Source organism: Cyprinodon tularosa, unplaced genomic scaffold (genome assembly GCF_016077235.1).
Source record: "Cyprinodon tularosa strain WSP-4 unplaced genomic scaffold, ASM1607723v1 ctg71, whole genome shotgun sequence".
Taxonomy (NCBI): domain Eukaryota; kingdom Metazoa; phylum Chordata; class Actinopteri; order Cyprinodontiformes; family Cyprinodontidae; genus Cyprinodon; species Cyprinodon tularosa.
Genome location: NW_024039463.1, coordinates 914,475 through 929,403, shown reverse-complemented (window position 1 = coordinate 929,403; position 14,929 = coordinate 914,475). Strand labels below are relative to the sequence as shown.

General features: G+C 39.1%; 1 protein-coding gene across 1 annotated transcript in view; it reads right to left on the bottom strand.

The window, feature by feature from the left end:
* Positions 1-3,510: 3,510 nt before the first annotated feature.
* The window catches only part of cers3b (ceramide synthase 3b), a 38,665-nt gene continuing 27,246 nt past the window's right edge, over positions 3,511-14,929 (bottom strand). Inside the window, exons 2-9 of the mRNA XM_038268760.1 lie at positions 12,389-12,579; positions 12,184-12,297; positions 10,101-10,256; positions 9,718-9,866; positions 9,414-9,560; positions 5,667-5,820; positions 4,762-4,979; positions 3,511-4,685 (exon numbers count right to left, since the gene is read on the bottom strand). Coding sequence (XP_038124688.1) covers positions 4,167-4,685; positions 4,762-4,979; positions 5,667-5,820; positions 9,414-9,560; positions 9,718-9,866; positions 10,101-10,256; positions 12,184-12,297; positions 12,389-12,572 — 1,641 coding nt within the window. The 5' untranslated portion in view covers positions 12,573-12,579 and the 3' untranslated portion in view covers positions 3,511-4,166. The remainder of the gene's footprint in view (positions 4,686-4,761; positions 4,980-5,666; positions 5,821-9,413; positions 9,561-9,717; positions 9,867-10,100; positions 10,257-12,183; positions 12,298-12,388; positions 12,580-14,929) is intronic.

Below are 14,929 nucleotides of genomic sequence, written 5' to 3'. Positions count from 1 at the left end.
AAAAATAAATACAGAAATAAATAAATGCTCAATAAATGTATAAGCATACAATTAATTGCCAACAAAAAAGTGAGACATAAATGTATATAACTCTTAATTAGCTTCTTTATTTATTTGCCTTTGTAATATTTACCTTATTTATTTTTCTGTCCTTTATAATCTTCAACTTTATTTTTTAATTACTTATATTTTTAAGTATTTATTTATGTGCATGTTATTATATTTTTGTCTGTTTTATTCTTCCTTTGTATTTTTTTACCTTAGTTATTTCTTCGCCGCTGTTTATTTCTCTCTACCCTTTTTACATTTCTCTCTGCCCTTTTTACATTTCTCTATGCATTTCTATCTCATTATGCAAATGAGGAGGGGGTGTGTCCTAGAGAGTCAACTTCTGCTCATTGGTTGGCTTGGCGGCCCATCTTCTTAACTCACAGAGCTCAGAGTACTAAGTTAAATGTTCTCTTTTCTGTTGCTGTTGTTCAATTAAAGTATGTTTTAAGATCATTTGAGGCGAGAACCTTATACTTTTAAGCATCACCATATGGCCCATTCACAGATTTAATGCATAATTTAAAAGAAAATGTGACGAACTTGAGAGGACCGTGGCAACCAGCGGAGCTCCGAAGTGACGGCAGCCAGACACGGCTATTCCGAGAGAGGGCCGCTGCACCAAAAAATCGCCATCATCACCAGCGATTCTTCACACACGGCTATGCTGAGAGAGGACCGCTGCAGATGGGCTGTGATTAGACCTGGCTGCCGTCAGCTTCGGAGCTCCGCTGGTGCCACGGTCCTCTCAAGTTTGTCACATTTTCTTTTAAATTATGCATTAAATCTGTGAATGGGCCATATGGTGATGCTTAAAAGTTAGTGCTGTCAATCGATTAAATTTTTTAATCGCGATTAATCGCATCAATGCCTGAGTTAACTCGCGATTAATCGCATTTTAATCGCACATTTTTTTCCTGATTGAAAATCATTTAAATACTCTCGATGACATACAAAAAAATACATACAGGCTAGGTTTGTGCCAATGTTCTTTTTTTAAAATGAAAACAGGTCACAGATACTGATTTATGCCATAGAAACATATGGCAAGAAGATGGGGAGGCATGTAGCAAAAAATAACAAATATGTAGCCAAAAAAAAGGCCCTGAAAACAGGCTGATGTAAAAGACAGTCTTTACAGTTAATACAGTCTTTTGAACAAAGACAAGCATTTTACCCTACCGCTATAAAATGCAGTAGAGTTAACATTAGATGTTAATTAACCAAGGTAATAATGAACAATTTTCAATCAATACATCAAAATCAATAGACCGACATCACTAGATGAAGGTAGTCTATGCTCTCTAGAAAGTTACTTTTCAGCCTCTTAACAAAAATGAGAACACACACACACCCACTCACCCACACACAGACACACCCACCCACACACACACACACGCGATACTGACCTGTTGCGTACACAGACGGCAAGAGGGCTGCTACGAGATTCCATTTCACCTCAGTAATCAGTTTTCTCAGCGTATTTCAGGTTGCTACTAGTTACCAGACACTCAACTTGTTTGTTGGTGGTGGGGCTTAAAGAAAAGGCACTAGCGTCACCCAGTGTATGCGCGTCTTTTTCCCTTGAGGAGCTCCGCTCTAGAAGCCTATGAGAAATGCATAGACTGGGGGAAAATAGCCCCGCCTTCCCGCAGGCTGCAGCGGGATGTACTTGGAAAAATTGTACCATAAAACCACATAGCGTTAATCTCACGTTAAAAAAATTATCGCCGTTAAAATGGCCTCGCGTTAACGCGTTAATAACGCGATAATTTTGACAGCACTATTAAAAGTATAAGGTTCTCGCCTCAAATGATCTTAAAACATACTTTAATTGAACAACAGCAACAGAAAAGAGAACATTTAACTTAGTACTCTGAGCTCTGTGAGTTAAGAAGATGGGCCGCCAAGCCAACCAATGAGCAGAAGTTGACTCTCTAGGACACACCCCCTCCTCATTTGCATAATGAGGTAGAAATGCATAGAGAAATGTAAAAAGGGCAGAGAGAAATGTAAAAAGGGCAGAGAGAAATAAACAGCGGCGAAGAAATAACTAAGGTAAAAAAATACAAAGGAAGAATAAAACAGACAAAAATATTATAACATGCACATAAATAAATACTTAAAAATATAAGTAATTAAAAAATAAAGTTGAAGATTATAAAGGACAGAAAAAAAATAGGTAAATATTACAAAGGCAAATAAATAAAGAAGCTAATTAAGAGTTATATACATTTATGTCTCACTTTTTCGTTGGCAATTAATTGTATGCTTATACATTTATTGAGCATTTATTTATTTCTGTATTTATTTTTAAATATGGCAGAGTTGGTCCTTCATACATAGGGACCCCCATTTCATGATTCTGCTTTGTTCTGTCTTTATCCTCCCACTCTGCAGAATCTGTTAGCTCAATCTTTAACGTTATGCTCTCTCTACTTTTTCTCATAGTAGCTTTGCCTCATCTGTTCCTGTTTGGCTGTGACCTCATCCTGGAGAGAAATATCAGCTGTGCTGCTGCCATTAACACCTTTGTTTATAGATGTTGGAGATCTGCCTGTTTTCCAGTGTAGTCCTGTTTCTCTGACTGAGGTTGGCTGGGTGTGCTCTCTTCATCCTCTGACATGGGTGTTGGCTCCAAGCTCGTCTGATTGGCTGTGTGTTTCCTGGCCTTTTACAGCTGCTTTTTGCATCTCTGCTTCTGTCTCCTTGAACCCCAGTTGGCCTCAGCAGATGGCCAGAGGTTGCTGGAGGTTTCTTCCTGTTAAAAGGGAGTTTTTCCTCTCCACTGTCGCTACAAGCATGCTTAGTGTGAGCAATCTTATTCGAGTCAATGCAATCACCTGGTTTTCCATAGATAGAAAACTTTGAATCAATTTGACTGTATGATCTGGTGAACTGCAAAGTGCCTTGAGATGACATGTGTTGTGAATTGTCGCTATATAGATAAACTGAATTGAATTGAAATGTAACTATTGGGTTGTCAGGCTGCACCTCTGCTGCTCTAACAGTCTCCTTACAAAGAATATGAGGAGGTTTAGTTAAGTCTTCAATAGCTACTGTCAAATTAAAGATGGAATGAAAAAAAGATGTTGCAATGGAAGCATGGAGAAATAAGTATATATATAAAAAAAAAAAAAGAAAGAAAGAAAGAAACACAGAAAAAAGTTTTGAAAATATTTATGCAAGATGCTGGTGAAGAATCTCAGCTATCCAGGTCATAGTCATTCCAAAAAAGTAAAAAAAAAACAATCCACTGGACTTTAAGTCCAAGTTTTCCAAGTTTAAGCAAGAAAGCAATCATTATGAAACATACAGGAAAACCATGTAACCTATGAACCTTTTACTATAAACATTTAAATTTTCTTGTTTGTAAGTTTGACAAAATCGCAATTATTTTAGCAGAGTAAGAAACTGAAAAGAAAAAAAAAACTTTTACTCTTTAGATAAAAATCTATATATTAAAAAAAAGAAACAAGTATATTTCAATGAAACAAACACCTTGTTTACTTACACAAGAAGGCATAATTATTTTCTTATGTAATGTAGGGTGTCCTTATATTTACTCTTGTCTTTTTTCTAAATACAATATTTCCTTTGCCAATATCTTGCCTCGTTTCACTGAAATTGTTTAAAGGTACAGTAGCTGTTGTAATTAAAACACTGAGGGATAAACAATTTGAATGATACATAATGGGCTGTAAGCAGTAGGGGTGGGCACCAGACACCCCTGGCTGTAAGTGTTGGGTTTTTAAAAAACTTTAATGATAAAAAAAATAAAATAATGTAGTTATGGGGGAGATAACCAACAAATAATATAACCAATTCAATATCGAGCATTTCTAGAGACTTTCAAATAAGCAGACTTTGCAGTGTGGTTTCATAACTGCAAAACAATGAAAGGTAAATAACTGGCGGTCTTATTTTACAGACTTTAAAAATCTCAAGTAAAATCAATCAGACAGTGTATAACCAACGTTGTCTTACAGTAGTTTATGTAAAAAAATGAAAAAAAGAGAAGAATTCAAATACCTGATACCCAACCCAAGTCCTAAAACCAACTACTTGTGATAAACTGCGTATGTTAGTTGTACTTTTAAGTTGCACTTAATTTTCGCTCAGAATTTTGTATTGTGATCTTGGTTCATTTCCTCACTAGCTTCAGATTCTTTGTCCTGCTCCTCGGTCTCATATTTCTTTTTAAAAACCTGCAGAAAGTCCCAGGACTCAGGGACAAGTTGACGATCAAAAATTACGTCCAGCAGCCATGAAACTCCTACAATACTCACCAGAGAGGCCAGCATGACTACAGTTCTGTAAGGAAAGTACTGTATGATCCGATTATTCTCCTCCCTCCATCCAGGGTACAGGAGCAGAGGAGGGATCCCTAGAACAGGCTCGCCGCCCAGTACCCGGAGCAACAAACCCACCACGAAGCCAGTAATAGCTCCATAGGTGTTTGCATATTGGACATGCAGAACACAGACCAGTTGTGGGAAAATCACGCAATAGAGGAGATCTCCGCTTAGATACCAGAAAGCTGCTACACTGTCATCCCCAAAGGCCAAACCCATTCCAGCCAGACCTACAACCAGCACACAAATGCGGATCACCCACTGCAGTTCCCTCTCTGAGGCCTGCAGGCAATGAAAGAGAAGGAGATAAGAACTGAGTTACTTTATCTAGAGTGCATCAAACTACACTTAAACGCACCTTTTTCCTCAAAGTTGTCTTGTATATGTTTTGTGTAAACATAGATGCTGATGAAAGCAGCGCAGAGTCCATGGAGGACATAACAGCTGCAGCCACAGAACCAATGCCTAACACTGCCACCCAGGTGGGTGTGAGGTGCTGCAGAGAGAGAGGCAGGATCTTCCCGGCATCTCCACGTTCAAACGGAGGAGGGAGACCGTAATCAGTCTGGTTCCAGTCTTAGAGAAAAGGAGAAGATGATACAGAGGTGGAGGACAGGAGATAGAAACCTTAAAGGAATATATATATATATATATATATATATATATATATATATATATATATATATATATATATATATATATATATATATATATATATATATATATATATATATATATATATATATATATATTTAGCATTTCCAACAATAAAAAGAAAAGAAAAAAACTGAAGAAAAATAAGGAAAAATGACAAAAATGGAAAATTAGTAAATATTTCCAATAACAGCAATTACAATTAAAAAAAATTATAAGGTAATGTATACATTTTAAGCTTAAAAATAAGCTAAGATTCACATATTTAAATTATTGGTTGTATTAAAACAATATGATACAAAAACTCGATAGACATAGAAAAATGTAAATCCCTTTATTGTCCCACATTGGGGAAATTCAATTTTGGCATTTAACCCATCCCCTTGGGGAGCAGTGGGCTGTCATTGTTTGGCATCCGGGGAGCAGGGTGGGGTTAAGAGTTTTGAACAGGAACTCAGAGTGCAGGCTGTGGGGATCGGACCGGGTACTTGCAACCTTCTCAGAGCACAAGCGCACTGCTCTAACCACTAGGCAAACACTATGGGACTAAAAGGGACTAAAAGTGTAAAAACATGCACTGCTTTTTCATGTCCTGGTGTGACAAAATACCTGCAGCAGCAGCCATTACTCCAATCACAACTGATGGGATTCCCATGATAAAAACTGTCACAGCAGCAGCAAAACAGGTGATCTGTGCCTGAGCAGAGGAGGATGCAGAGAGGATCCGTTGGTATACAGCTTGATAGGACAATCCCCCTAAAGCCTGCAACGGCAACAAAACAGAATGAGATGGTTGAATTGTTTTGGAGTCATTACACAGACCATACAATTGAACAAAATTAGCTTTATACGTATAGACATCTTCTCTTTTCAGCCATCACCATAACGGCACAATAAACTGAAAGAATGGATGCGTGTAATAATTCTGTACATTTGATTCACTTTATGAATTAAGTAGGAAATCTAAGCAAAGTTTTCCAGAGTATTCTTAGCAGTTGAATATAACAGTTGTTCCATTGCCATACTGTGTTGAAATCGCTTTGAGTAGGTTGTATTTTATCCCTACAGACCACCAGAGGGCCGTGCTGAAAGCAATGAATGTTCATTTTAAGCATGCACTGTTTGATTAATTTTCCCAATACGGTTACACCTGTGACACACCGGATGACCACTCAGAAGCTATATACTGTATGCTGGCATCATCCAATGCTCTGTAAATCCTTTTGTTTCACGTGCAGTTTGTGTGTACGGCACCGGCCTATGAGCTTTTGCACCATATTCATTTTACTTTCCCATTGCCTGGTGCCCTGTTACTTGTTGGTTAGAGTGCGCTGAATACAGTGGATTTTTTTGTTTTCTTTGTTATAATTACTGTCTGTTTGACCCCCTTTTCTTTGCCTGCTCAGCTATAATTGGTAATGGCAGCATTTGTGACCCCTCTCCTGGTTTTAGAGCTTTTAGTCTAATTTCTATTCCCATCTAAATCGAGCTGAGCTTGGTTGTCATTCTCAAACACAGATTGCTCCCACTGCATCAATTGTGCTGTTGCACTTCAGGCAGTTGGTGGCGACGACCTGTGGAGACACTGTCTGAAAATCCCTGCATGAACTGCAGCTTTATTTCCCATGCAGTGAGGGTGGTCCTGTTCATCTTTCTCTGACACACGTGATGTAATCTGTTCCTTTACTGCTATGCTACACACACAACAGCCAAATGCATTTGTGGCAGTAACTGGTGATTTAAATCCCACCTCAATTTCTGCAAATTTAAGTGTTGTCTATAAAGAACACATTGAACCAAGATGCGATAGCTCATCCCTGGCCTAGGGTTCTCCTGTATGCTTTCCCACCCCTCTCATTGATTTGGGGTACTCTACAGAAGGTTTTCGAACAGGGCCACAAGTTGTTGCTGGTGGCTCCATTAAGGCCAGCATGACAGTAGTTCCTGCTGCTTCAAAGTCTATGTCACACCATCTCTTGGTGCCATCAAACCAGGACGGACATGCTGTCTCTGATTGGGGGCAGATATTGGACCCCAACCCTAATGTCCCTAAGCTCTGGGTATGGCCACTAGGAAACTGACTGGGATTTCAGACCTTGTCAGGCGCATCATATGGAGTGCTACAGTACCCTCAATCCCTTAATAGGATTGATAGAATTGTAGTTACATACGTTACTTTCATATCATCTAGAACATTTAGAAAAGCAAAAAACTTAAAACACTAAGGAGAAATGCTGTATTGTTTCGACAATATGCTGCCATTGTACGCAGATTTTTTTCATAGGCATGGTAATCATAGCCAGACAACATACACTCACCGGCCACTTTATTAGGTACCCCCGGGTTGAACCCCCTTTTGCCTTCAGAACTGCCTCAATTCTTTGTGGCATAGATTCAACAAGGTGCTGGAAGCATTCCTCAGGGAGTTTGGTCCATATTGACATGATGGCATCACACAGTTGCCACAGATTTGTCGGCTGCACATCCATGATGCGAATCTCCCGTTCCACCACATCCCAAAGATTCTCTATTGGATTGAGATCTGGTGACTGTGGAGGCCATTTGAGTACAGTGAACTCATTGTCATGTTAAAGAAACCAGTCTGACATGATTCCAGCTTTATGACATGGTGCATTATCCTGCTGAAAGTAGCCATCAGAAGTTGGGTACATTGTGGTCATAAAGGGATGGACATGGTCAGCAACAATACTCAGGTAGGCTGTGGCGTTGCAACGATGCTCAATTGGTACAAAGGGGCCCAAAGAGTGCCAAGAAAATATTCTCCACACCATGACACCACCACTACCAGCCTGAACCGTTGATACAAGGCAGGATGGATCCATGCTTTCATGTTGTAGACGCCAAATTCTGACCCTACCATCCGAATGTCGCAGCAGAAATCGAGACTCATCAGACCAGGCAACGTTTTTCCAATCTTCTATTGTCCAATTTCAATGAGCTTGTGCAAATTGTAGCCTCAGTTTCCTGTTCTTAGCTGAAAGGAGTGGCACCCGGTGTGGTCTTCCGCTGCTGTAGCCCATCTGCCTCAAAGTTCGACGTACTGTGCGTTCAGAGATGCTCTTCTGCCCACCTTGGTTGTAACGGGTGGTTATTTGAGTCACTGTTGCCCTTCTATCAGCTCGAACCAGTCTGGCCATTCTCCTCTGACCTCTGGCATCAACAAGGCATTTCTGCCCACAGAACTGCCGCTCACTGGATGTTTTTTCTTTTTCGGACCATTCTCTGTAAACCCTAGAGATGGTTGTGCGTGAAAATCACAGTAGATCAGCAGTTTCTGAAATATTCAGACCAGCCCTTCTGGCACCAACAATCATGCCACATTCAAAGTCACTCAAATCACCTTTCTTCCCCATACTGATGCTCGGTTTGAACTGCAGGAGATTGTCTTGACCATGTCTACATGCCTAAATGCACTGAGTTGCCACCATGAGATTGGCTGCTTAGAAATTAAGTGTTAACAAGCAGTTGGACAGGTGTACCTAATAAAGTGGCCGGTGAGTGTATGTAAAGATGTAAAACCATCTGGGTAATGCACTTACTAGAAACCCAAACCTGTCACTAACTCAACACATGCTCTGCTTTCTGAAGTAAACAGAAGGGAGACGTATCTCAAGAAGTGTTAGGAATCCAGTTTGTGTGGTTTGTTTGTGTGTTTCCTTCTCCCCACCACCAGGCGGTGCCCTGTCCTCGTTGGGCCTCCCTGCACACCTGCGGCTCGTTGGACCATTACTGGAGGAGTATTTGAGTAGTGGGCTGTCACTGCATCCAAGTGACAGCCCGCTTCTTTACTCCTCCGGGTCCAACGTATGTCTACCTGTCCGCTCTCCAACCAGTTCCCTCTTCTCTGGATAATCCCACACAGACTGGGTTCAAGGATTGACAAAAGCCTGCTCAAACGTGAGTCCCTCTCCTGCACAATTCAAACTGCAGTCTCAATTCCATCGGTCCCTGAAATGATATCTGTGATCTTCCCTTCTGACTTTCCAGTTCGGGTTCACCAGTTCACTGAATACCAGATCCAACCCCTGTTCTCTTTACCTCAAATAAACCTGTTAAACTTTTCTCTGTGTTCTCTGAGTGGTTTCTCTGCATATGGGTCAGATTCCCTAAACCAATCATGACAAGATGTATAATAGGTAAGGGCAAACGCAATAAATCAGCTTTTATTAACTTGTTTTAGGATCTGCAGGATCAGGAGTGCACATGATCCAGTGACTGACGTCTTGTTCAGCTTTATGTGAGTCAAGGAATGTGTGAGTTTTCACTTCATATTCTTTCCCATGAGCCGTCCTGTAATAATCAGTAATAAATAATCTTTCGTGTTTTGTTTTTTACCAGCAGCAGAAAATCATCGATCCATTTTCCTAGGTCTGCCAGCTCCAGTTGTCCTACCCATGGATGGTCATGTGACTGGTTGATTGGCAGCGTGTGTGAGATGGCAGTAACTGCTGGACTAAGCACCATAAACGGAACACAGAGCCACTGAAAGAGTGAAAAAAAACCCCAGCAAATTCAGTCTTTTTTCAAATTAGTGCACCAATCTTTTAATCTCCAGTCCTACATTATCTTTTTGCTTTTCCACAGATTATACTCTCACATAGTTTCCCTTTTTATCTCAATTCATGTCTATAATTCGTACCAGGCTTATAAAGACAAAACAAAGCTGGATGATATCCGTGTATGCAACTGAGTAGAGGCCCCCCAGAAATGTGTAGACAATAGACACAGCTGCTGAGATGATGATGGAGATGGTGGAAGATAACCCAAGAATTATACTCATTGTTCCACCTGAAAAACAAAAAAAATAATACTCACTCATGATGTCTATATCCATTAGTATTATTTTTTGTATAATAGGATTTTACTCTTAAAACTCTCAGAAATATATATAGTTTTAGACTGTAACAGCACTAACAGCATGGGGAAATAACATTGGTCAATTTATTAAAGAAAATTCGTTATTAAAATAAACTGAGAGAAAAGAAACACTATCCGAGGAAGGTCGAGAGAAAGTTTATTTACCAAGAGCAGCAAGGATGCAGGCAACCCATAATATGTCACTGATGAGAGCAGGAAGCAGGAGAGTCACAGTGAATGCTCTGCCATAGCGTTTTTCAAAGGGATCCAACATTGTCACATAACGCTTTGACCTCATTTGTTTTGCAAAAAACAGTCCACCTAAGACCAGATAAAGAAACATTAAATTCTAATTATTATTTATCATTTTAACATAAGCTCTGTACCAGGATCCTTATCAGTGTGAGTCGTTTTAAAATTACATTTCTATGAGGCATTCTTTTAAAAAGAAACAAAACAGGTCTATTACACAGTTGTTAAGTAACGAAGTAAAAAATACTTTGTAACTGTACTTAAGAACACTTTTTAGGTATCTATACTTTACTCCATAAGTTACTTTTCTTCCTACTTCGGACTTCTACTTATTACATTTTCACACAAGTATCTGTACTTTCTATTCCTTACATTTTTTAAACAAATGTTACTTGTTACACTTGGCTTCAGTTTAATATTTATAATTATTTATTTCACGTCATGTGCTCCATCCAATGCAGATCATTGGCGCCATCCACATCTAGTGAAAACTAGTGTAATTGGATGTGTGATATAACTCAAACATTCTTTGGTTAGCTAAAGGAAATCATCAGAAGCAAGCAGGTGTTCTTCACAGTGCAAACACGAATTGTCTATGCCGTGCTACAACGTCGGAATTAGAAAAAGATGTTGAAATGTCTGAAAGGTCGGACACAGGCGAGAGCATATCGGGAAATGGAATGATACACGGATTGTAGTGGAATCCGTGTAAATCCGTGTATAATCCGTGTATCATTCGTTCTTTCTATTTTCAATTGCCAATCAAAAAACAAAAAATAAAAAATTGACTGGTTATTTTGTTTTTTGTTTTTTATCGTTAAACCAAAAACGAAAAAAGGATTGGTTTTTCATATATCAATTCTAAGCTCAGATCAAGAATACGAAATGGAAAAACGGACAGCAACGCAGAATTTGTTTTTAATATTTAATCGGTACAGTTTACGTGACCCGGAAATAGCTCTTTGCGCAGCAGTTGGGGTAATGAAGTGGCTACCATGGCGACGCTAGAACCATACACTATGTTGATCGAGAAGCTGTTTGTTGTTGCTAGTTAAAAGTACAGTGCACAGAAAAGTTTCAAGAAAAAAGTTATACCTGGAAAATCCTGCAAATTTTCTCCGTTGTCATGTCCTCCTCAAGAGTCACACGCTTGGATCCTCGAAATAAAACGTAACTGTCCATGGCTGATAGGTCCGACTGCCTTATCTGGTGCAGTTTGATCGAACGTGGTGGGAGTAAGCCAATTGTTTTTTTAGCTAACGCTCCACCAAACTTCCGGGTCATGTAAACTGTACCGATTAAATATTAAAATCAAATTCTGCGTTGCTGTCCGTTTTTCCATTTCGTATTCTTGATCTGAGCTTAGAATTGAAATATGAAAAACCAATCCTTTTTTCGTTTTTGGTTTAACGATAAAAAACAAAAAACAAAATAACCAGTCAATTTTTTTTTTTTTGTTTTTTGATTGGCAATTGAAAATAGAAAGAACGAATGATACACGGATTCACTACCATATGCTTTATGTTTTGATTTAGTATACAATATGTAACTTAAAGGGTATCTCTGCTACACGAAACTGAACAAAACTAAATCATATCTTTAACAAAAAGGGATTACACTAGCATTAAAATATAAACGTTCAAAAACATTCTAATATACAAATTAACTATTAGATGTACAATTTTATCTCTTCTAATAATGTTAAAAATTTCTATTTAAAAAAAAGCTTTTTCAGATGCAAGGTTGAGGAAGCAGCTGTGTACATTTAAAGTGAAGTTGTTATTCTTAGTTTGACAGATGTTATTGTGAAAGTGTCATTAAATAAGTCAGAATTTTGAGATTCAACTAATTTCTGATTTCTAATGTGATCAGTCTGTTTAGCCCCCTTCCAACGGTTTACTGTTTTTACTTTCTGAACAGAATTTTTGGTGACATTTTGCTCTGTGCATGAAGAACACAAATAACTTTATGTGACCTGATACAAAAACAAACTTACCAATAAAAAAAGATAGAGCATACGCAGGGGGGCCGAGAGCCCAGACAAGGCCTTGAGTGGGCGAATAAACAGACTCAGCAGTTCCCATAATGTAACCTCCACCAACCCAAGTGGCTAGAATCAAAGCAAAGAAAAAATATGGAATAAAGAGCACTTCAAACATAGACAAAAGTCATGCTTTCACATTAAAAATTAAACTTTCCACCTGTCATTGTGAAAATCCCAACCAGGGCACTGATGTCGCGCCCACCAACAATGGAGATCTCACTTTTTGGGCCATCACATCTCTTCTCAGCTTTTCTGGATTTATGGGACCCCCACACTCCAATGGCCAGGATGCAAACATAAAAAACAATTACAGAGACCAGTCCAGGGACATCTACTGCCATGACGATCCTGGTAAACACAGAAAGATATAAAGTCCATAATATTTTGGGGGGGGGGGTTTATGACACATCTGTTTTTTTTTTTAAGCTCACTCTCTGCTGTCAGGAATGTGGCCTGTTCACCTTTGTGTGGGAGTCGATGATGTTCGGGTTTCACGTTTTCACAGAGCTTCCATCACAACTGCAAGTAAGGAGCCAATTGTGTTTAAAAACAGCGTTTCTGTGGTTGTTAACATCATGAAAAGTGAAAGTATTAGCATAATTCATGCTAATAATTGTCCATTGTAATTTCTAATAGTTTCAGCCTAACAAGCATCTGTACTGAAATGTGGAGTGGAGGAAGCCCAGAAATCGAAGGACCGTTACAGTGCCAATGAATGAATGTATCACTGATTTTCAGGGGAACAATGATTTTTTTTTTAGTGGTAACTGAACGTTTCCTGAACCCAACAGAAAACACCTTATTTCAGCGATTGCCTCAAAGTGTTGCACAACAAAGTTTTAGTTCAGGAGCTACATACCTTTTGTCAGTTTTAATTTATTTAATTGGCAGATGATTTTTGTCTTTCTTTAATGGAAGGGTATGTAAACCTTTAAGCACGACTGTATAATACAATAATTTTTTTTATACATATGCTGCTAGTATTAAGAATACCATAAAATGTGCTTTTTACATAATACAGTTGTTTGAGGTGTAGACTAAACATGACCCATCTAAGAGCAAAGATGGACTGTTAGACCACATAGAATTTAGCTGATAAGCTCAGTAAAATGTCACCACAGAATTAGGTTGTACAATGAAATAAATAAATACAGTTTATTGATGTCTTTCACAACTGATATAACTAACATATGACATCTGACCTAAATTTAAAAATTCAAATTAGTAAAATCAGTAATCATTTGATATTATATATATATATATATATATATATATATATATATATATATATATATATATATATATATATATATATATACACACTCACCGGCCACTTTATTAGGTACCCCATGCTAGTAACGGGTTGGACCCCCTTTTGCCTTCAGAACTGCCTCAATTCTTCGTGGCATAGATTCAACAAGGTGCTGGAAGCATTCCTCAGGGAGTTTGGTCCATATTGGCATGATGGCATCACACAGTTGGCGCAGATTTGTCGGCTGCACATCCATGATGCGAATCTCCCGTTCCACCACATCCCAAAGATGCTCTATTGGATTGAGATCTGGTGACTGTGGAGGACATTTGAGTACAATGAACTCATTGTCATGTTCAAGAAACCAGTCTGAGATGATTCCAGCTTTATGACATGGCGCATTATCCTGCTGACAGTAGCCATCAGAAGTTGGGTACATTGGGGTCATAAAGGGATGGACATGGTTAGCAACAATTCTCAGGTAGGCTGTGGCGTTGCAACGATGCTCAATTGGTACCAAGGGGCCCAAAGAGTGCCAAGAAAATATTCCCCACACCATGACACCACCACCACCAGCCTGAACCGTTGATACAAGGCAGGATGGATCCATACTTTCATGTTGTAGACACCAAATTCTGACCCTACCATCGGAATGTTGCAGAAGAAATCGAGACTCATCAGACCAGGCAACGTTTTTTCCAATCTTCTATTGTCCAATTTCGATGAGCTTGTGCAAATTGTAGCCTCAGTTTCCTGTTCTTAGCTGAAAGGAGTGGCACCCGGTGTGGTCTTCTGCTGCTGTAGCCCATCTGCCACAAAGTTCGACATACTGTGCGTTCAGAGATGCTCTTCTGCCCACCTTGGTTGTAACGGGTGGTTAATTGAGTCACTGTTGCCCTTCTATCAGCTCGAACCAGTCTGGCCATTCTCCTCTGACCTCTGGCATCAACAAGGCATTTCTGCCCACAGAACTGCCGCTCACTGGATGTTTTTTCTTTTTCGGACATTCTCTGTAAACCCTAGAGATGGTTGTGCGTGAAAATCCCAGTAGATCAGCAGTTTCTGAAATACTCAGACCAGCCCTTCTGGCACCAACAATCATGCCACGTTCAAAGTCACTCAAATCACCTTTCTTCCCCATACTGATCCTCTGTTTGAATTGCAGGAGATTGTCTTGACCATGTCTACATGCCTAAATGCACTGAGTTGCTGCCATGTGATTGGCTGCTTAGAGATTAAGTGTTAACGAGCAGTTGGACAGGTGTACCTAATAAAGTGGCCGGTGAGTGTATATATATATATATATATATATATATATATATAAAATCCACAACTGCATTAAGTCGGTGGACAATGTTAAATGATTATAATAGATGCAAAAATCATGGAAAAGATTATGATAGCTAAAATGTGTTGCCAATAAGTAGAGCCCTGGAATTACATCTT